Source organism: Scyliorhinus torazame, chromosome 2 (assembly GCF_047496885.1).
Source record: "Scyliorhinus torazame isolate Kashiwa2021f chromosome 2, sScyTor2.1, whole genome shotgun sequence".
NCBI classification, from domain to species: domain Eukaryota; kingdom Metazoa; phylum Chordata; class Chondrichthyes; order Carcharhiniformes; family Scyliorhinidae; genus Scyliorhinus; species Scyliorhinus torazame.
This window is the reverse complement of record NC_092708.1, coordinates 192,922,310-192,943,985: the sequence shown is the minus strand read 5'-3', so window position 1 is coordinate 192,943,985 and position 21,676 is coordinate 192,922,310. Positions and strand designations below refer to the sequence as shown.

The 21,676-nt window shown below is 48.7% G+C and overlaps 1 protein-coding gene across 1 annotated transcript in view; it reads right to left on the bottom strand.

Moving 5' to 3' along the window:
- LOC140394656 (collagen alpha-1(XVIII) chain-like) overlaps positions 1-21,676 on the bottom strand; it is a 227,864-nt gene that overhangs the window by 181,020 nt on the left and 25,168 nt on the right. The window contains 2 exon segments of the mRNA XM_072481940.1: positions 1,126-1,170; positions 10,294-10,371. Coding sequence (XP_072338041.1) covers positions 1,126-1,170; positions 10,294-10,371 — 123 coding nt within the window.

The window sequence follows — 21,676 nt, the reverse complement described above, 5'->3', positions numbered from 1 at the left end:
ATTACTGTAGGATCCTACTGTGCTTACATTGGCTACTGTGTTTGCGCCATCACAACAGTGACTATACTTCAAAATAACTTCCTGTGCTATGACGTGCTCTGGCACATCCTAAGGTGCAATAATGCAAGTTTTCATTCAATTGCCATGAACTTGGTCTTGTTCTGAGTGTATAGCCACACTCTTAAGTCTGAGGGGAAAACTGAGAGCCATGGACTATCCATCGATTTCCATTCACAGTTTAATGGAATCCTTCTGCATAGATGGAAGTTTCACTGTCGATTTGTACTTCAGAAGAAGGAGATAATTAAAAAAGGAGGAAAGAATCTAGGTAGCAGGCAAGCTGGCGGAGGTTAAGTTAGAGACTGGCAACGAAGGGGGCAGCACAGTGGTGCAGTGGTTAGCACTGCTGCCTCACGGCGCCGAGGACCCGGGATCAATCCTGGCCCCGGATCACTGTCCGTGTGGAGTTTGCACATTCTCCCAGTGTCTGCGTGGGTCTCACCGCCACAACCCAAAGATTTGCAGGTTAGGTGGATTGGCCACGCTAAATTGCCCCTTAATTGGAAAAATTAAATAAACAAATAAATAAAAGAGGGACCAGCATTGATTAAAACATGTTGCCCGTTGGCTTATTTGACTCTCCAGAATCAAATTTTTCTGTCAGTGCAAACTGCCGGCAGGTATCGATTCACTCACTGGTACCATGTGGTGTTGGGTGCTCTGAGGTACAGATGAACCAACACGATTGCGATTGGTACAACGCAGTTTTATTCCAACTTGTTATTTACAGATCTGTCTTGGTACTCAGCACGTGGTCACTGTGTGAGTGTCTTGTTAATCAGGTCCTGTCCTTGTCCTTGTCTCTAGATGGACTGTCCACCAGGTGTTGTGTTTCTTGTCTTATACTGTGTCTGCTCTTGTCTGTGATTGGCTGTCGTGTTATGTGTGCTAATTGGTCTGTTGGTCTATCTATCGTGATGTGTGTGTTTGAATATCATGACACAAACCTAACCCATTCACTCTTAATTCAAATGCAAGAATGAACAGCAAGCAGAAACACTGACTGAAGTTTGCAACACTGTACCTCACACACTGTGGTGCAATCTCAGAAATTCTATTCCTTACCGTTTGCGTTCCTCGTCCATATCCACTTCCATAATCTCCTGAAGCCTGCAGGGCAGAAAGAAACAAATTACTATCAATTTTCAATCAGATCTGAGCGGTGATAATTCGCGTTGGGGACCTGAAGCAGCTCCAGAGACCCAAATAACCAATGCAACAAATTAATTTGTAGAAGAAAAAAACTCCCAAGGTTGCAGAATAAACTCAGAAAGGCTTAAAAGCTGCATTTGGTGATTTAAGCACGAATAAAAAGCACTCGAAGTTGGACCACTGCAACAAGGCCTTACCTTGTGCAGTTAGGCTGCCTCACTAACTTCCGTTGAGTGAGAGCTGAACCCATTTCTGGCTAAGAGAGTTAGGAGCAGGAGTAGCCTTCGAGGTGACCATGTACAAGTGGTCACTACTATCTTGAACAATCAGGGTTCGAGCTACCTCCACAACTGATCGTCTAAGGAAGCAAGTGAGAAAATTCCTAGATTCTCTTTCCTAAATCAGCCTGTTTAAAAAAAAAAAAATAACCTAGTTTGTCACACCTTTCCGCAGGGGTTCACAATGGGTTAGAGTCGGTCCTGCAGTGTATACTGAGTGCCAGTACTTTATAAAGGATGGGAGGGGTCCTTGAGGAGGTGCAGAGGAGATTTACCAGAATGGGTAAAGGGATGAGGGATTTTAGCTACAAGGTGAAGGAGTTTTCCTTGGAGAGGGGACTGAGATGAGATTGGATACAGACGTACAGAATTATAACAGGTTTGGATAAAGTGGACAAAGAAAAGCTGTTCCCATTATTTGATGGTACAAGGATTTGGGAGCACAGAGCCAAGCGATCTCAAAACCAACAATTCAGATCTCAGCTCTGGCGATGGACAATTAAACAACAGAAGCAGGAGGATCCACAAATATCCCCATTGCCATGAGCTCAGCACAGCAGCCCAAAAGATAAGGCTGAAGCATTTGAAACTACTTTCAGCTTGAAGTGTCAAGTGGATGATCCATCTTAGCCATCTTGAGAGGTCCCCAGCATCACAGATGCTTGTCTTCCACCAATTCAATTCACCCACGTGATATCAAGAACCGGCCTGAAGACAGTGGATACAGCAAAGGCTATGGACACTGACAATATTCCGGCAATAGTACCATGACTTGCACTCAAGAACATTACACGCCCCTAGCCAAGCTGTTCCAGTACAGCTACAACACTGGCATCTGCCTGGCAATGTGGGAAACTGCCCAGATATGTACAGTACACAAAAATCAGGACAAATCCAACCCGGCCAATTAATAATAATCTTTATTGTCACAAGTAGGCTTACATTAACGCTGCAATGAAGTTACTGTGAAAAGCCCATAGTCGCCACATTCTGGCGCCTGTTCGGGTACACAGAGGGAGAATTCAGAATGTCCAATTCACCTAACAGCACGTCTTTGTGGGACTTGTGGGAGGAAACCGGAGCATCCGGAGGAAACACACGCAGACATGGGGAGAATGTGCAGACTCCGCACAGACAGTAAGCCAAGCCGGGAATCGAACCTGGGACCCTGCCACTGTGTTGCAACTGTGCTAACCATTGTGCTACAATAGAATATACAGTGCAGAAGAAGGCCATTCGGCCCATCGAGTCTGCACCGGCTCTTACAAAGAGCACCCTACTGAAGCTCACGTATCTACCCTATCCCTGTAACCCAGTAACCCCCACTTAACATTTTTGGGCACTAAGGGCAATTTAGCATGGCCAATCCACCTAACTCACACATCTTTGGACTGTGGGAGGAAATCGGAGCACCCGGAGGAAACCCACGCAGACATGGGGAGAACGTGCAGACTCCGCACAGTGATCCAAGCCGGGAATCGAACCTGGGACCCTGGAGCTGTGAAGGAACCGTGCTAACTGCTATGCTACCGTGTTACCACCAATCTATTCTTGATCATCAGTAAAGTGATGGAAGGGGTCATTAACAGTGCTATTAAGCAGCACTTGCTTAGCAATAACCTGCTCACTGCTCAGTTTGGGTTAGAGAACATAAGAACATAAGAACTAGGAACAGGAGTAGGCCATCTGGCCCCTCGAGCCTGCTCCGCCATTTAATGAGATCATGGCTGATTTTTGTGGACTCAGCTCCACTCTCCGGCCCGTACACCATATCCCCGAATCCCTTTATTCTTTAGAAAGGCATCTATCTTTTTCTTAAAAACGTTTAAAGAAGGAGCCTCAACTGCTTCACTGGGCAAGGAATTCCAGAGATTCACAACCCTTTGGGTGAAGAAGTTCCTCCTACACTCCGTCCTAAATCTACCTCCCCTTATTTTGAGGCTATGCCCCCTAGTTCTGCTTTCCCCGACCAGTGGAAACAACCTGCCCACATCTATCCCATCTATTCTCTTCATAATTTTATATGTCTCAATAAGATCCCCCCGCATCCTTCTAAACTCCAATGAGTACAGTCCCAGTCTACTCAACCTCTCGTCATAATCTAATCCCCTCAACTCTGGGATCAACCTAGTGAATCTCCTCTGCACTCCCTCCAGTGCCAATATGTCCTTTCTCAGGTAAGGAGACCAAAACTGAACACAATACTCCAGATGCGGCCTCACCAACACCCTATACAATTGCAGCATAACCTCCCTAGTCTTGAACTCCATCCCTCTAGCAATGAAAGACAAAACTCGGTTAGCCTTCAAAATCACCTGTTGCACCTGTACACCAACTTTTTGCGACTCGTGCACCAGCACACCCAGGTCCCTCTGCACAGCAGGATGTTTTAACATCTTACCGTTCAAATAATAATCCATTCTGCTGTTATTCCTCCCAAAATGGATAGCCTCACACTTGGCAACATTGAATTCCATCTGCCAGACCCTAGCCCATTCACCTAACCTATCCAAATCCTTCTGCAGACTTCCGGTATCCTCTGCCCTTTTTGCTTTACCACTCATCTTAGTGTCGTCTGCAAACTTTCACACATTGCACTTGGTCCCCAACTCCAAATCGTCTATGTAAATTGTGAACAACTGCGGGCCCAACAATGATCCTTGAGGGACCCCACTAGTTACAGGTTGCCAACCAGAGAAACACCCATTTATCCCCTCTCTCTGCTTCTGTTAGTTAACCAATCCTCTACCCATGCTACCACTTTACCCTCAATGCCATGCATCTTTAGGTCATTCAGCTCCTGACCTCATTACAATCTTGGTTCAAACATGGACAAAAGATCTGAATGCCTGAATTCACATCAAGGCAGCATTTGACCGAGAATGACATCAAGGAGCCCTAGCTAAACTGGACTCAATGGGAATCAGGGGAAAAATTCTCCGCTGGTTGGAGTCATAACTGGCACAAAGGAAGATGGATGGTGCGGTTGGAGGTCAATTATCTCAGCTCCAGGAAATCGCTGCAGGAATTCCTCAGGGTAGTTAGCATCCATGGCCTAAACATCATCAGCCACTTCATTATAAAGTCAGAAGTGGGGATGTTCGCTGATCATTGTGCAATGTTCAGCACCATTCAGGAGTCCTCAGATACTGAATCAGCCTGCGCCCAAATGCAACAAGTCTGAGGTGACATTCAGGCTTGGGATGATGGATAGCAAGTGGCACTCATGCCACACAAGTGCCAGGCAATGACCATCTCCAACAAGAGAGAATCAAACCATTGCCCTTTGACATTCAACAGCATTAGCATTGCATGATCCCCCACTATCAACATCCTGGGGGTTGCCATTGACCAGAAACATAACTGCACCAGCCATATAAATACTGTGGCTATCAGAACAGGTCAGAGGTTGGGAATTCTGTGGTGAGTAACTCACCTCCTGACCCCCCCCAAAAGCCTGTCCACCATCTACAAGGCACAAGGCAGGAACATGATGGAATACTCTCCAGTTGCCTGGATGAGTGCAGCTCCAACAACACTCCAGAAGCTCAACACCATCGAGAACAAACAGCCCGCTAAATTGGGAACTCATCTACCAACCTAAACATTTGCCCCCGCCACCACCAACACACAGTAGCAGCTGTGTGTACCATCTATAAGATGTACTGCAGCAACTCACCAAGGCTCCTTAGTCAGCACCTTCCAAACCCATGACCTCCGACACCTAGAAGGACATGGGCAGCATGGGAACCCCACCACCTGGAAGTTCCCCTCCAAGTGGCGTACCATCCTGACCCAAACTATATCGCCGTTCCTTCACTGTTACTGGGTCAAAATCCTAGAACTCCCTCCCTAACAGCACAGTGGGTGTATCTGCATCTCAGGAACTGCAGCGGTTCAAGAAGGCAACTCACCACCACCTTCTGTAGGGCAACTAGAGATGGGCAATAAATGCTGGCCTAACCAGCGATGTCCACATCACAAGAATTTTTCTATAAATTCTCAAAAACATTTAAAATGCTAATTCATGTTTTGAAAGCATTGCTTATACCATAAGATATTGTTGGATGGTTTCATACTTGTTTCACAGAATGGAGTTGCTGATTGTCCTTAAAATATTTTTTAGTAAGGTTTTAATATACTTTACACAGCAAGATAAGACCAAAACATGTATTTACAAGAATTTTACAACCATTGTAGTTTTAACAATTATACATAGGGTGAATCACTTTGACCCGCGGGGCCTGTCATATAAGGTTCAAAGGTTGAGGTCACAAGGTGCAGATACAGAAAGAAGTGGCTCACACAAAAAGAATAAACTGCTGCTGAGCGCTGACTGGGCCAGGCCATGGCCTGGAGTGTGCCACTCAGTCCCGTGGGAGCCAGTAGCTAGCTGTGCTCTCCTGGGAGGGAGCCTCCATGCAGCTATGGGAGTGGGGGAGGGTCCCTGAGTGGGAGCCCCCATTGGTCAGCCGGCGAGGGGAGTGGGGGGGAGTGGGGGGGGGGGGGGGGGGGGAGAACAGCCACCGGCCCCCTTCCCAACCCCCATGAGGTTGCTGATTATTTATTGATAGACCATAACGAGTCGAATCTTGTGGGTGACCGGTGAGATTGATCTTAGAATGCAAACCTCAAGGCGCCTCAAAAATGGTGACTGTCGCTTTACGGAAAATTGTCTTGCTGAATAGCACTAATGCCTGAAACGAGCATTAAAAAAAAAACATTTAGCGTATCCAATTCTTTTTTTCTAATTAAGGGGCAATTTAGCGTGGCCAAACTACCTACCCTGCACATCTTTTTTGGGTTGTGGGGGTGAAACTCTCACAGACACGGGGAGAATGTGCAAACTCCGCACAGACAGTGACCTGAGAACCCAGGTCCTCAGCGCCATGAGGCAGCAGTGCTAACCACTGCGCTACCGTGCCGCCCTAAAACAAGCTTAATGCTAAATTCTCAACTTTACGGTCTCTCCTTTTTTGGATTCCACCCTGAACCAGGAATGCTTCCGGAAGTAAAAAGAGACAGGTTCGAGGACGGGGGACATGAATTTACACAGATGTCATGTAACAAAAGGCAAAGAGAGTGAGAAGAGGGAGTGCAGCTCCAACAGTACTCGAGGGGATTTCACAGAAACCTAGAAAGTTCTAACAGGACTGGCCTGGAAGGATGTTCCCCATGGTGGGGGTGTCCAGAACCAGGGGTCACAGTCGGAGGATGTGGGGCAGACCATTTAGGACAGAGATGAGGAGAGATTTCTTCACCCAGCCTGTCGAATTTGTTACCACAGGAAGTAGTTGAGTCCAAACCATTGAATGTTTTCAAGAAGCAGTTAGATATAGCACTTAGGGTGAAGGGGATCAAAGGATATGGGGGAAGGCGGGATTAGGCTGTTCAGTTGGATGATCAGCCATGATCATGATGAATGGCGGAGCAGGCTTGAAGGGCCGAATGGCTTCCTCGTGCTCCTATTTTTTCTATGTTTCTAAGAAGCTCTACACTATCCAGGACAAAGCAGCCCGCATGATTACTACCCCTTCCAAAAATATTCACTCCCTCCACTACCGACACACAGTAGCAGCCGATGCACTGCAATAACTCACCAAGGCTTTTTCGGTATCACCTTCCAAACCCACGACCACTACCATCTAGCGGGACAAGGACATCAGATACCTGGGAACACCACTACCTTGCAGGTTCCCCTACAAGCCACTCATTTGGAAATGTACCGCTGTTCCTTCACTGTCGCTGGGACAAAATCATGGCATTGCCTCCCTAACAGCATTGTGGGTGTACCTACACCTCAGGGATAGCAGCAGTTCAAGAAGGCAGGGTTTAATTGGCAAAGATGGGATGATAAATGGATCCCAAGCTAGATGGTTGAAATTACATGTCTTAGTCATAAATTCATTTACACATGCAGCATTACTTATGTCTACCTGCTATCTACAAACTGGGTGATCCGGCAGTCTCTCTTTACAAGTGCTCCAAGTAGTAATTAGAACAATGCTTTCCCCAGCTTACTTTACCAATATAATTAACATGCTATCAACATGACAGAGGGGGGAAAAAGACTTTGAGATTAATTTTGCATTAATTTATCAAAAGAGGACAATGCAACAAGCCTGGTTGATGATATGGGATTGGGGGTGGGTGGGGGGGCTGCTGGGATTACAAGTCTGCCTTCATGAAGGGCTATTTGGCAAACTGCTACGAAGCTCACCTCTACACAGCATGGCCAGGACTCAAACACAGATGTGGAGCGTAATTCACATTAATCAAGTCAGTTACAGCAGCCCTGGGATATCTTTAGAAAGGAACATTCAAGACCTCTTAAAATGTGTTTATTCTGAGCAGAAAAGGCTTGAGGAAATAATGATTCATCACAGCTTGTTCCAGCTTGATTTTATTCTCTCCAGTCTTCCCTCCCATCATTACTCCAGGGATCTGACCCAGTGTCATTCCAACAGGCTCAGGGGAATTCCTTCTAATCCAGAGCTTCCAATCCAGATAAAACAGCCAGAAGACTGCCTAATGACAAGGTTCAACATTAACTGCATCATTTATGACGTATGAAAGATATCAGTTCATATACTCCATACATAAACCATATGATATGGGCTTTAATACAAATTTCAGATGTTTCATTTAATTCTGTAAATTAAGCAGGCCTGCATTTTGCAGCTTTTTGTAATTCAAATGTTCAGAATTGTGAAACATTATTTTTATTTCAATGATTGTCTATAACTATGTAATGAATTACAATTACTTGTTTTATTTGTATTGTCATCGCAATTTGGTGTCAGATGATTTGTTTGTCTGTCTGGGCCAGTCAGTGTCTGGGCCAGTCAGCGCCTGTCTGTCTGGGCCACTCAGCGCCCGTCTGTCTGGGCCAGTCAGCGCCTGTCTGTCTGTCTGGGCCACTCAGCGCCTGTCTGTCTGGGCCAGTCAGCGCCCGTCTGTCTGGGCCAGTCAGCGCCCGTCTGTCTGGGCCAGTCAGCGCCCGTCTGTCTGGGCCAGTCAGCGCCCGTCTGTCTGGGCCAGTCAGCGCCCGTCTGTCTGGGCCACTCAGCGCCCGTCTGTCTGGGCCACTCAGCGCCCGTCTGTCTGGGCCACTCAGCGCCCGTCTGTCTGGGCCACTCAGCGCCCGTCTGTCTGGGCCACTCAGCGCCCGTCTGTCTGGGCCAGTCAGCGCCCGTCTGTCTGGGCCAGTCAGCGCCCGTCTGTCTGGGCCAGTCAGCGCCCGTCTGTCTGGGCCAGTCAGCGTCTGTCTGTCTGGGCCAGTCAGCGCCTGTCTGTCTGGGCCAGTCAGCGACTGTCTGTCTGGGCCAGTCAGCGCCTGTCTGTCTGGGCCAGTCAGCGTCTGTCTGTCTGTCTGGGCCAGTCAGCGCCCGTCTGTCTGTCTGGGCCACTCAGCGCCCGTCTGTCTGTCTGGGCCACTCAGCGCCCGTCTGTCTGTCTGGGCCACTCAGCGCCCGTCTGTCTGTCTGGGCCACTCAGCGCCCGTCTGTCTGGGCCAGTCAGCGCCCGTCTGTCTGGGCCAGTCAGCGCCCGTCTGTCTGGGCCAGTCAGCGCCCGTCAGTCTGGGCCAGTCAGCGTCCGTCTGTCTGGGCCAGTCAGCGCCCGTCTGTCTGGGCCAGTCAGCGCCCGTCTGTCTGGGCCAGTCAGCGCCCGTCTGTCTGGGCCAGTCAGCGCCCGTCTGTCTGGGCCAGTCAGCGCCCGTCTGTCTGGGCCACTCAGCGCTCGTCTGTCTGGGCCACTCAGCGCCCGTCTGTCTGGGCCAGTCAGCGCCCGTCTGTCTGGGCCAGTCAGCGCCCGTCTGTCTGGGCCAGTCAGCGCCCGTCAGTCTGGGCCAGTCAGCGTCCGTCTGTCTGGGCCAGTCAGCGCCCGTCTGTCTGGGCCAGTCAGCGCCCGTCTGTCTGGGCCAGTCAGCGCCCGTCTGTCTGGGCCAGTCAGCGCCCGTCTGTCTGGGCCAGTCAGCGCCCGTCTGTCTGGGCCACTCAGCGCTCGTCTGTCTGGGCCACTCAGCGCCCGTCTGTCTGGGCCAGTCAGCGCCCGTCTGTCTGGGCCAGTCAGCGCCCGTCTGTCTGGGCCACTCAGCGCCCGTCTGTCTGGGCCACTCAGCGCCCGTCTGTCTGGGCCACTCAGCGCCCGTCTGTCTGGGCCACTCAGCGCCCGTCTGTCTGGGCCAGTCAGCGCCCGTCTGTCTGGGCCAGTCAGCGCCCGTCTGTCTGGGCCAGTCAGTGTCTGTCTGTCAGGGCCAGTCAGTGTCTGTCTGTCAGGGCCAGTCAGTGTCTGTCTGTCAGGGCCAGTCAGTGTCTGTCTGTCAGGGCCAGTCAGTGTCTGTCTGTCAGGGCCAGTCAGTGTCTGTCTGTCAGGGCCAGTCAGTGTCTGTCTGTCAGGGCCAGTCAGTGTCTGTCTGTCAGGGCCAGTCAGTGTCTGTCTGTCAGGGCCAGTCAGTGTCTGTCTGTCAGGGCCAGTCAGTCTGTCTGGGTCAGCCAGTGCCCATCTGTCTGTCTGTGTCAGTCAGTGTCTGTCTGTCTGGGTCAGTCAGTGTCTGTCTGTCTGAGTCAATCAGTGTCTATCTGTCTGGGTCAGCCAGTGTTTTGTCTGTCTGATTGAGTCAGTGTCTCTCTGTGTCTACCTGACAGTCTCGGTCAGTCAGTCAGAGCGTCAGTCCATCAGAAACTAGACTAGAGCCTGAAGATACATCTGTGTAAGAATTCATTAAGCTCTTTAAGGAGGGAACAACACAATCCAGTCCGGTTTCTCACACCCATTAATTGAAGGCGACGGTTTCACATACCTCCCCATCATCATCATCCTCACAGTAAAGTCGGGCTGCCAGAGGGTCTCCTGTTACCTTCAGATCTGAGATGAAACCCTGGAATGAAAAGGAAATTGTTTAACATGAGACCGTGTTTGTGACATGTGGCAGTCTGGATTTGATTCTTCATTTTATTCAAAGTGCTTGAGTACCCGGATCAGTCCCTATGGTTTCCCCAATACTCCCGGAGCAGTGCCGGACTGCAAAGATCTCATTCCCAATACCATCAAACCCCCTTTGCCCAACAACACACAGCTCCGTCAGAGGGTATAGTGCTGCACCCTCAGCACCACGAGACAGCCATTTCACACACACAGTAAGAGACAGTACAAAGTAGACTGTTCCCAAAGAATCCCATTCCCAAACCACCCCTCCAAAGATGGCAAAGTGCACATTGGGCCTTTCTGATCTTAATATCTCAAGGGTTACCATAGCAAGAGTTCAATCTGGCCGCATCAGAACTGCAGTCCGAAAATGCAGCAATCCTCACACTTGAAAGTCACAGAGATGGACATGCCTGAAACCTTAACCTCATGTCAGCAATGGCTCAGTTGGTGGCAGCAGCTTTGTGGCTGAATCACAAAGCCCCTGATGCCAGTGCCACTCTCGAACATGAGCACAAAATCCCAGGCTGAGTGCGCAGTGGAGTACTGAGGGAGTGCTGCACTATCAGAGGTGCCATCCTTCAGATGAGACATTAAACTGACGTCTCTTAAAACCCTGCTCGGCTGGATGTCAAAGGTCCCATGACACAATTTTAAAGAAGAGTGGGCGGGGGGGAGGGGGGTGCTCTCTGGAATGATTTAGCCCACAACCAACATCACAAAAACAGATGATCAGTTCATTAACAAATTGCTGTTTGTGGGAGCTTGCTATGCACAAATTGGCTGCTACATTTCCCACGTTACAAAAGCGACTACACTTCATTGGGTGTAAAGCACTTTGAAATATTTGGGACAGTGATTTCACACTGGTCCAGAAGAACCTTTCTAAAGCACAGCCAAGGGCAGGTCACACAGGACATATGTCGGCTGGATGGGAGTACACGTGCAGGTCCAACGGGTTAATTGACCTTGATCTGTGCTGTAACAACTCTGTGATTCAGCGATACAGGGAGGGCCTCACTGCCTGTCTTTGCTGCAGCCAGTGGTAATCATGTCACTCAATATCCTGCCCCTGGCCAGATAGGGGTTGTGCCAAACCCGAACGTTACAGCCGCCCATTCATCGCACCGTCATAAATCCATGACTGTAGCAATGCAGCAATCTATCACGCTGCCTGGACTCCTACACAGCATTCTGACAGGATGGAACCATTGTCAAAGGAGGAGTCTAGGATGAATGCTCCCTCTCTCTTTCTCTCTACTGTCACATTCCTGTCACCTCCAGAGAACTGCCTGGCCATCCAATCTGCAGAAATATTCAATTTCCTTTGCGCGCCATTAATGAAGCTGCAATTTGCCCACCAGAATAGTTGTCAGCTGTATGGGGCTGGTTTAGCACAGTGGGCTAAACAGCTGGCTTGTAATGCATAACTAGGGCCAGCAGCAGGGGTTTAATTCCCATACTGGCCTCCCCGAACAGGCGCCAGAATGTGGCGACTAGGGGCTTTTCACAGTAACTTCATTGAAGCCTACTTGTGACAATAAATGATTATATTATTATATTGTATGTTTGTAAAATATGAGCAGACGTAAGGCTTTGGGAAAGAATGAAAGGGAAGAAATGAGTGGTTATGAAGTGAGGGAAGAGGCCAACCATCATGATTTTGGGTGGTGGGTGGGGGGGGGTGGATGAGGAAGGCGTGGAGATTTGGAGACGAGTTTGCACTTGGATTTTATGATACAACAGCGTAACTAACATCGATCGAGCTTCAATTGTTTGCTGCGGTTGATGTAATGTACGGCCTCTCACTGCAGATCCGGGGCCCGTCTTGTCCTTAAAACAAACCAGCTCCTTCGGCAAGCTATCGTTGCGACTGAGTTTATAATTCTAACCTGAGTTTCTGCTGTATTTTGACGGCTGGAGAACTGAGTGAGGCAGGGAGAAACAAAATGGAAGCAAGCCCACATAAAGGAGAAGAAAAGCCTGCAGTCTGACTGACTGGCTGAGGGCAGATGCAATGGTCAGGGGCAGGTTTGTCTAAAGGAAAGGGAATTAAAGAGGAAATGGACAAGACGAGAGCAAATAGCAAGGTAGACTTTTAACACAGGCTCCGCCATCTCATAGCTTATCTGCTGCCGAAACCCTCAATTAGGCCTTCATGACCTCTAGACCTGACTATTTCAATGCACTCCTGGCTGCTCTCCCATATTCTACCCTCTGTAAACTTCAGGTCACCCAAAACTCATCTGACCATGTCCTAATTCGCATCAAGTCCCCTTCTCCTCCCACCCCCTGTGCTCTCTGACTACACAGGCTTCTGGTCAAGCAACATCTGTGGCCTCCCCCTTGCTCTCTCTGTAATCTCCTCCAACGCCACAGCCCTCCAAGGTATCTACACTCCTCTAATTCTGGCCTCTTGTGTATTCCCGATTATAATGGCTCCACCACTGGTGTTCATGCTTTCAATTTCCTGAGCCTCAAGTTGTGGAATTCCCTCCCTAAACCTTTTTCCTCCTGTAAGACTCCCCTCAAACTTTGGCCAAAATTCTCTGGCGGTTCGCTGGCGTTGGGATTCTCTGTTCCAGCCGGCAGTGCACCCCCAGGCCCGGGCAGCTTCAATGGGAATTCCCATCGACAGCGATGGGAGTTGAGATTCTCGCCACCAGTGAGTGGCACACCGTCTCCTGCTGTGGAGAAACCCAGGCTGGGAGGCCAGAGAATCCCTCTATTTCTCTTTGACCCAAGATTTTGGTCACCTGACCTATTATCAGCTTTTCGGGCATGGTGTGATATTGATGATTATCTGGTCAAACTGGCCCATTGACTTCACACCGAGTTTGGGTCTTGGGAAAGGCTCAGGTTGTAGCTTCTCTCAATCGGAGGCAGAAATGATCGAGCAAAGGAGTAGAACAACTGGAAGAAAAGAGACCACAAACGGGACACTGGAGCCCAGACACTTAGAAAATACTCAGTCAACTCTCCAAAACTATCTCTGGTCATTGCAAATGCCAAGCTGGCATTTTTTGCGCACATGCGAATGGGCCGAGTTTGGCCAGCGTGGGTGTTGGGTGCTGGGGATTGTTTCGGGGGTCTCGGAGATCGGGACTCCATTTTTAAAGGGCATTCCGATCTCTTGCTACAATGAGGAGTTCTGACCAGCGGACCTCCCCCCGGTGTACAAAATGGGCCTATGTGCGGCATCAGCCGCACGTTGCCCATTCAGGCCCCTTATTCAACATGAGTCGCTTGAATAGCCATGTGTTTCTTGGCAGTGCGAGTGCCAGGAAACACACAGCTGAACGAGCTTGCGAGGGCACGTTGTTCCCTTTTAGAGCATAGAACAGGACAGGCCCTTCAGCCCACAATGTTGTGCCGACTATTTATCCTAATCTAAGATCAGCCTAACCTACACCATTTCAATTTACTGCGGTCCATGTGCCTGTCTAAGAGTCCCTTAAATGACTCTGACTCGGATGGCAGTGCATTCCACGCACCCACCACTCTCTGTGTAAAGAACCTACCTCTGACATCTCCCCTATACCTTCCTCCAATTATGCCCCCTCCTGACAGCCATTTCCGCCCTGGGGAAAAGTCTCTGGCTATCCACTCTATCCATGCCTCTCATCGCCTTGTACACCTCTATCAAGTCACCTCTCTGCCTTCTTCACTCCAGTGAGAAAAGCCCTAGCTCCCTCAACCTTTCTTCATAAGACATGCTCTCCAGTCCAGGCAGCATCCTGGTAAATCTCCTCTCAACCTCTCCAAAGCATGCACATCCTTCCTATAATATATCCCAAGTGTGGTCTAACCAAGGTTTTATAAAGCTGCAGCAAATCCTCGCGGCTCTTAAACTCAATCCCCCTGTTAATGAAAGCCAACACACCATACGCCTTCTTAACAACCTTATCAACCTGGATGGCAACTTTGAGGGATCTATGTACGTGCCCCAAGATCCCTTTGTTCCTCCACACTTCCAAGAATCCTGCCTTTAACCCTGTATTCAGCATTCAAATTCGACCTTCCAAAATGAATCACTTCACATTTATCCAGGTTGAACTCCATCTGCCACTTCTCAGCCCAGCTCTGCATTCTGTCAATGTCCTGGGTGTAACCTGCAACAGCCCTCGACATTATCTACAACTCCACCAACCTCCGTCTCATCGGCAAACTTACTAATCCACCCTTCCACTTCCTCATACAAGTCACTTATAAAAACCACAAAGAGCAGAGGTCCCAGAACAGATCCCTGCATGATACCACTGGTCACCGACCTCCAGGCGGAATACTTTCCATCCACTACCACTCGCTGTCTTCTATCGGCCAACCAATTCTGTATCCAGACAGCCAAATTTCCCTGTATCCCATGCCCCCTGACTTTCTGAATGAGCCTACCATGGGGAACTTTATCAAATGTCTTACTGAAATCCATATACACCACATCCACTGTTCGACCTTTATCACTGTGTCTCGTCACATCTTCAAAGAATTCAATGAGGCTTGTGAGGCATGACCTGCCCCTCATAAAGCCATGCTGGCTATCTTGAATCAAACTATGTTTTTTTAAATAATCATAAATCCTATCTCTCAGAATCCTTTCCAGTATTTTGCTCACCACAGACATAAGACTGACTGGTCTGAAATTTCCAGGGATTTCCCTACTCCCTTTCTTGAACAGGGGAACAACATTCGCCTCCCTCCAATCATCCGTTACTCCAGTGGAGAGTGAGGACACAAAGATTATCACCAACGGCGCAGCAATCTCCTCCCTCGCTTCCCGTAGTAACCTTGGGTATATCACGTCTGGCCCAGGGGACTTATCTATCCTGATGCTTTTCAAAATTTCCAGCACATCCTCCTTCTTAATATCAATCTGTTTGAGCCTATTAACCTTGTTCACGCTGTTCTCTCTCGTGAATACTAAAGCGAAATATTCATTTAGGGCCTCCCCCATCTCCTCAGACTCTAGGCACAAGTTCTCTCCACTATCCCTGATTGGCCCTACTCTCTCTCTGATCATCCTCTTATTTCTCACACAAGTGTAGAACGCCTTGGGGTTTTCCATAATCCTGCCCGCCAGGGCTTTTTCATGTCCCCTTCTAGCTCTCCTAAGTCCATTTTTGAGTTCCTTCCTGGCTACCTTATATCTCTCTGGAGCCGTGCCAGATCCTTGCTTCCTCAACCTTACGTAAGCTTCCTTCTTCCTCTTGACTAGAAGCTCCACTTCTCTTGTCATCCAAGGCTCCTTCACCTTACCATTCCTTCCTTGTCTCAGTGGGACAAAACCATCCAGCACTCACAGCAAGTGCTCCTTAAACAATAGTATCACAATACTATTGTGCATTTCCCCAAAAACAACTGTTCCTAATTTATGCTCCTCAGCTCCTGTCTAATAGCAGTATAATTTCCCCTCCCCCAATTAAATACCTTCCCATACTGCCTGTTCCGATCCCTCTCCATGACTATGGTAAAGGTCAAGGAGTTGTGGTCACGGTCACCAAAATGCTCTCCCACCGAGACATCTGACACCTGGCCTGGTTCATTGCCAAGCACCAAATCCAATATGGCCTTCCCCCTAGTCGGCCTATCTAAATATTGAGTCAGGAATCCTTCCTGGACACACCTGACAAAATCTGCTCCATCCAAACTTGCACTAAAGAGGTTCCAGTCAATATTAGGGAAGTTGAAGTCACCCATGATAACAACTCTGTTACTTCAGCACCTTTCCAAGATCTGCTGCTCAATCTGTTCCTCCATCTCTCTCGGCTGCTATTGGGGGGTCTATAGGAAACTCTCAATAAAGTGACTGCTCCTTTCTTGTTTCTGACTTCTACCCATACTGACTCAGTAAACAAACCCTCCTCGACTACCTCCTTTTCTGCAGCTGTGATGCACTCCCTAATTAACAGTGCCACACCCCCTCCACTTTTACCTCCCTCCCTATTCTTCTTAAAACATCTGAACCCCAGAACATCTAACAACCATTCCTGCCCCTGTGAAATCTATGTCTTTGTAATGGTCACAACATCGTAGTTCCAAGTACTGATCCATGCTCGAAGTTCGTCTCCCTTATTCCTGACACTCCTTGCATTGAAACAGACACACTTTAACCCATTCCACTGAGTGCAACTTTGCGCTATCAACTGTCAATCCTTCCTCACAGACTCACTGCATACTATTTCTGTCTGTTCAACAACTACCCTTAACCTCTGATCCGTAGCTCGGTTTCCCATCCTCCTGCTAAACTAGTTTAAACCCTCCCGAAGAGCTCTAGCAAACCTCCTACCCAGGATATTGGTGCCCCTCCAGTTTAGGTGCAACCCGTCCTTCATGTACAGGTCCCACCTTCCCAGAATCACGCCCAGAGGTACAAATTGGAAATCATAGAATCATAGAATTTACAGTGCAGAAGGAGGCCATTCGGCCCATTGAGTCTGCACCAGCCTTTGGAAAGAGCACCCTACTTAAGCCTACGCTTCCACCCTATCACCGTAACCCAACCTAACATTTTTTGACACTAAGAGCAATTTATCATGGCCAATCCACCTAACCTGCACATCTTTGGACTGTGGGAGGAAACCGGAGCATCCGGAGGAAACCCACACAGATGGGGGGAGAACGTGCAGACTCCGCACAGACAGTGACTCAAGCCGGGAATCAAACCTGGGACCCTGGAGCTGTGAAGCAACTGTGCTAACCACTGTGCTGCCATGCTGCCCTAAATGTCAACAAACAAATTATTGAGATAGTCTGAAATTTGGTATTCTTAGATTTGTCCAGAGGAGTGCAAGAACAAAGAACAAAGAAATGTACAGCACAGGAACAGGCCCTTCGGCCCTCCAAGCCCGTGCCGACCATGCTGCCCGACTAAACTACAATCTTCTACACTTCCTGGGTCAGTATCCTTCTATTCCCATCCTATTCATATATTTGTCAAGATGCCCCTTAAATGTCCCTATCGTCCCTGCTTCCACTACCTCCTCCGGTAGCGTGTTCCAGGCACCCACTACCCTCTGCGTAAAAAACTTGCCTCATACATCTACTCTAAACCTTGCCCCTCTCACCTTAAACCTATGCCCCCTAGTAATTGACCCCTCTACCCTGGGGAAAAGCCTCTGACTATCCACTCTGTCTATGCCCCTCATAATTTTGTATACCTCTAACAGGTCTCCCCTCAACCTCCTTCGTTCCAGTGAGAACAAACCAAGTTTATTCAATCGCTCCTCATAGCTAATGCTCTCCATACCAGGCAACATTCTGGTAAATCTCTTCTGCACCCTCTCTAAAGCCTCCACATCCTTCTGGTAGTGTGGCGACCAGAATTGAACACTATACTCCAAGTGTGGCCTAACTAAGGTTCTATACAGCTGCAACATGACTTGCCAATTCTTATACTCAATGCCCCGGCCAATGAAGGCAAGCATGCCGTATGCCTTCTTGACTACCTTCTCCACCTGTGTTGCCCCTTTCAATGACCTGTGGACCTGTACTTCTAGATCTCTTTGACTTTCAATACTCTTGAGGGTTCTACCATTCACTGTATATTCCCTACCTGCATTAGACCTTCCAAAATGCATTACCTCACATTTGTCCGGATTAAACTCCATCTGCCATCTCTCCGCCCAAGTCGCCAGACAATCTAAATCCTGCTGTATCCTCCGACAGTCCTCATCGCTATCCGCAATTCCACCAACCTTTGTGTCGTCTACAAACTTACTAATCAGACCAGTTACATTTTCCTCCAAATCATTTATATATACTACAAAGAGCAAAGGTCCCAGCACTGATCCCTGTGGAACACCACTGGTCACAGCCCTCCAATTAGAAAAGCATCCCTCCATTGCTACTCTCTGCCTTCTATGGCCTAGCCAGTTCTGTATCCACCTTGCCAGCTCACCCCTGATCCCGTGTGACTTCACCTTTTGTACTAGTCTACCATGAGGGACCTTGTCAAAGGCCTTACTGAAGTCCATATAGACAACATCTACTGCCCTACCTGCATCAATCATCTTAGTGACCTCCTCGAAAAACTCTATCAAGTTAGTGAGACACGACCTCCCCTTCACAAAACCGTGCTGCCTCTCACTAATACGTCCATTTGCTTCCAAATGGGAGTAGATCCTGTCTCGAAGAATTCTCTCCAGTAATTTCCCTACCACTGAAGTAAGGCTCACCGGCCTGTAGTTCCCTGGATTATCCTTGCTACCCTTCTTAAACAGAGGAACAACATTGGCTATTCTCCAGTCCTCCGGGACATCCCCTGAAGACAGCGAGGATCCAAAGATTTCTGTCAAGGCCTCAGCAATTTCCTCTCCAGCCTCCTTCAGTATTCTGGGGTAGATCCCATCAGGCCCTGGGGACTTATCTACCTTAATATTTTTTAAGACACCCAACACCTCGTCTTTTTGGATCACAATGTGACCCAGGCTATCTACACCCCCTTCTCCAGACTCAACATCTACCAATTCCTTCTCTTTGGTGAATACTGATGCAAAGTATTCATTTAGTACCTCGCCCATTTCCTCTGGCTCCACACATAGATTCCCTTGCCCATCCTTCAGTGGGCCAACCCTTTCCCTGGCTACCCTCTTGCTTTTTATGTACGTGTAAAAAGCCTTGGGATTTTCCTTAACCCTATTTGCCAATGACTTTTCGTGACCCCTTCTAGCCCTCCTGACTCCTTGCTTAAGTTCCTTCCTACTTTCCTTATATTCCACGCAGGCTTCGTCTGTTCCCAGCCTTTTAGCCCTGACAAATGCCTCCTTTTTCTTTTTGACGAGGCCTACAATATCACTCGTCATCCAAGGTTCCCGAAAATTGCCGTATTTATCTTTCTTCCTCACAGGAACATGCCGGTCCTGTATTCCTTTCAACTGCCACTTGAAAGCCTCCCACATGTCAGATGTTGATTTGCCCTCAAACATCCGCCCCCAATCTATGTTCTTCAGTTCCCGCCTAATATTGTTATAATTAGCCTTCCCCCAATTTAGCACATTCATCCTCGGACCACTCTTATCCTTGTCCACCAGTACTTTAAAACTTACTGAATTGTGGTCACTGTTACCGAAATGCTCCCCTACTGAAACATCTACCAACTGGCCGGGCTCATTCCCCAATACCAGGTCCAGTACCGCCCCTTCCCTAGTTGGACTGTCTACATATTGTTTTAAGAAGCCCTCCTGGATGCTCCTTACAAACTCCGCCCCGTCTAAGCCCCTGGCACTAAGTGAGTCCCAGTCAACATTGGGGAAGTTGAAGTCTCCCATCACCACAACCCTGTTGTTTTTACTCTTTTCCAAAATCTGTCTACCTATCTGCTCCTCTATCTCCCGCTGGCTGTTGGGAGTCCTGTAGTATACCCCCAACATGTGACTGCACCCTTCTTATTCCTGATTTCTACCCATATAGCCTCACTGCCCTCTGAGGTGTCCTCTCGCAGTACAGCTGTGATATTCTCCCGAACAAGTAGCGCAACTCCGCCTCCCCTTTTACATCCCCCTCTATCCCGCCTGAAACATCTAAATCCTGGAACGTTTAGCTGCCAATCCTGCCCTTCCCTCAACCAGGTCTCTGTAATGGCAACAACATCATAGTTCCAAGTACTAATCCAAGCTCTACGTTCATCTGCCTTACCCGTAATGCTCCTTGCATTAAAACATATGCACTTCAGGCCACCAGACCCGCTGTGTTCAGCAGCTTCTCCCCGTCTGCTCTGCCTCAGAGCCACACTGTCCCTATTCCCTAGTTCTCCCTCAATGCTCTCACCTTCTGACCTATTGCTCCCGTGCCCACCCCCCGCCATACTAGTTTAAACCCTCCCGTGTGACACTAGCAAACCTCGCGGCCAGGATATCTATGCCTCTCCGGTTTAGATGCAACCCGTCCTTCTTATACAGGTCACACCTGCCCCGGAAGAGCTCCCAGTGGTCCAGATAATGGAAACCCTCCCTCCTACACCAGCTGTTTAGCCACGTGTTTATCTGCTCTTCCTATCTTCCTATTTCTAGCCTCACTGGCACGTGGCACAGGGAGTAATCCCGAGATTACAACCCTCGAGGTCCTGTCTTTTAACTTTCTGCCTAGCTCCCTGAACTCCTGCTGCAGGACCTCATGCCCCTTCCTGCCTATGTCGTTGGTACCAATATGTACAACGACCTCTGCCTGTTTGCCCTCCCCCTTCAGGATTCCCTCTACCCGTTCGGAGACACACTTTAACCCATTCCACTGAGTGCAACTTTGCGCTATCAACTGTCAATCCTTCCTCACAGACTCACTGCATGCTATTTCTGTCTGTTCAACAACTACCCTTAACCTCTGATCCGTAGCTCGGTTTCCCATCCTCCTGCTAAACTAGTTTAAACCCTCCCGAAGAGCTCTAGCAAACCTCCTACCCAGGATATTGGTGCCCCTCCAGTGCTAAAGACAAAAGGTTTTGGCAACATGTCTATCTCCTCAGCAATACTCGAGCAGCAAAGTGGCACAGTGATTTGCACTGCTGCCTCACAGCGCCAGTGACCCAGGTTTGATTCCGACCTTGGTCACTGTCTGTGCGGAGTCTCCACGTTCTCCCAGTGTCTGCGTGGGTTTCCTCCGGGTGCTCCAGTTTCCACCCACAGTCCAAAGATGTGCAATATAAGCAGTTGGGCCATGTTAAAAATTGGCCCTTGTTGTCCAAAGATGTGCAGGTTAGGTGGGGTTTCTCGGAAGGGTGCCCTTTCAGAGGTCGGCGCGGATTTGATGGGCTGAATGTCCTCCTTCTGCACTGTAGGGATTCTATGATTACTAAAGTTATAATTTTTGAGAAGGACAATGCTATACCCAGCGAAGAAAAGTGCAGGAAATTTACTGCCACTTATTCGGCGAACAGGAGACAAGTTTCAACAACACGGACAATTTACATTTACACGGCATCTTCAATGTTGTAAAACGACCGCAAGGGGCACTTCAAAGGAACACGATCAAATGAAGACTATTGCCACGTTGTAGGAGGAGACACCAAAAAGTTGGTCAAAGAATCAGGTTGTGAGGAGCATTTTGTAGAGCGGTGCTGGGCAGAAACAACAGCGTTTAGAAAGCATGGCCATCAACGATTAAAGAAATCTCAGGGGCTCAAGAGGCCAGATTTGGAGGACAAGGCTTCTGTGGGGTTGGGGATTATAGAGATTGGGTGGGGTTGAGGCAATGGAAGGATTTGAAAACAAGGATGAGAGTTTTAAATTTGAAGTATTGTCGGACCGGGAACTAATGCGACTTGGCGAGAG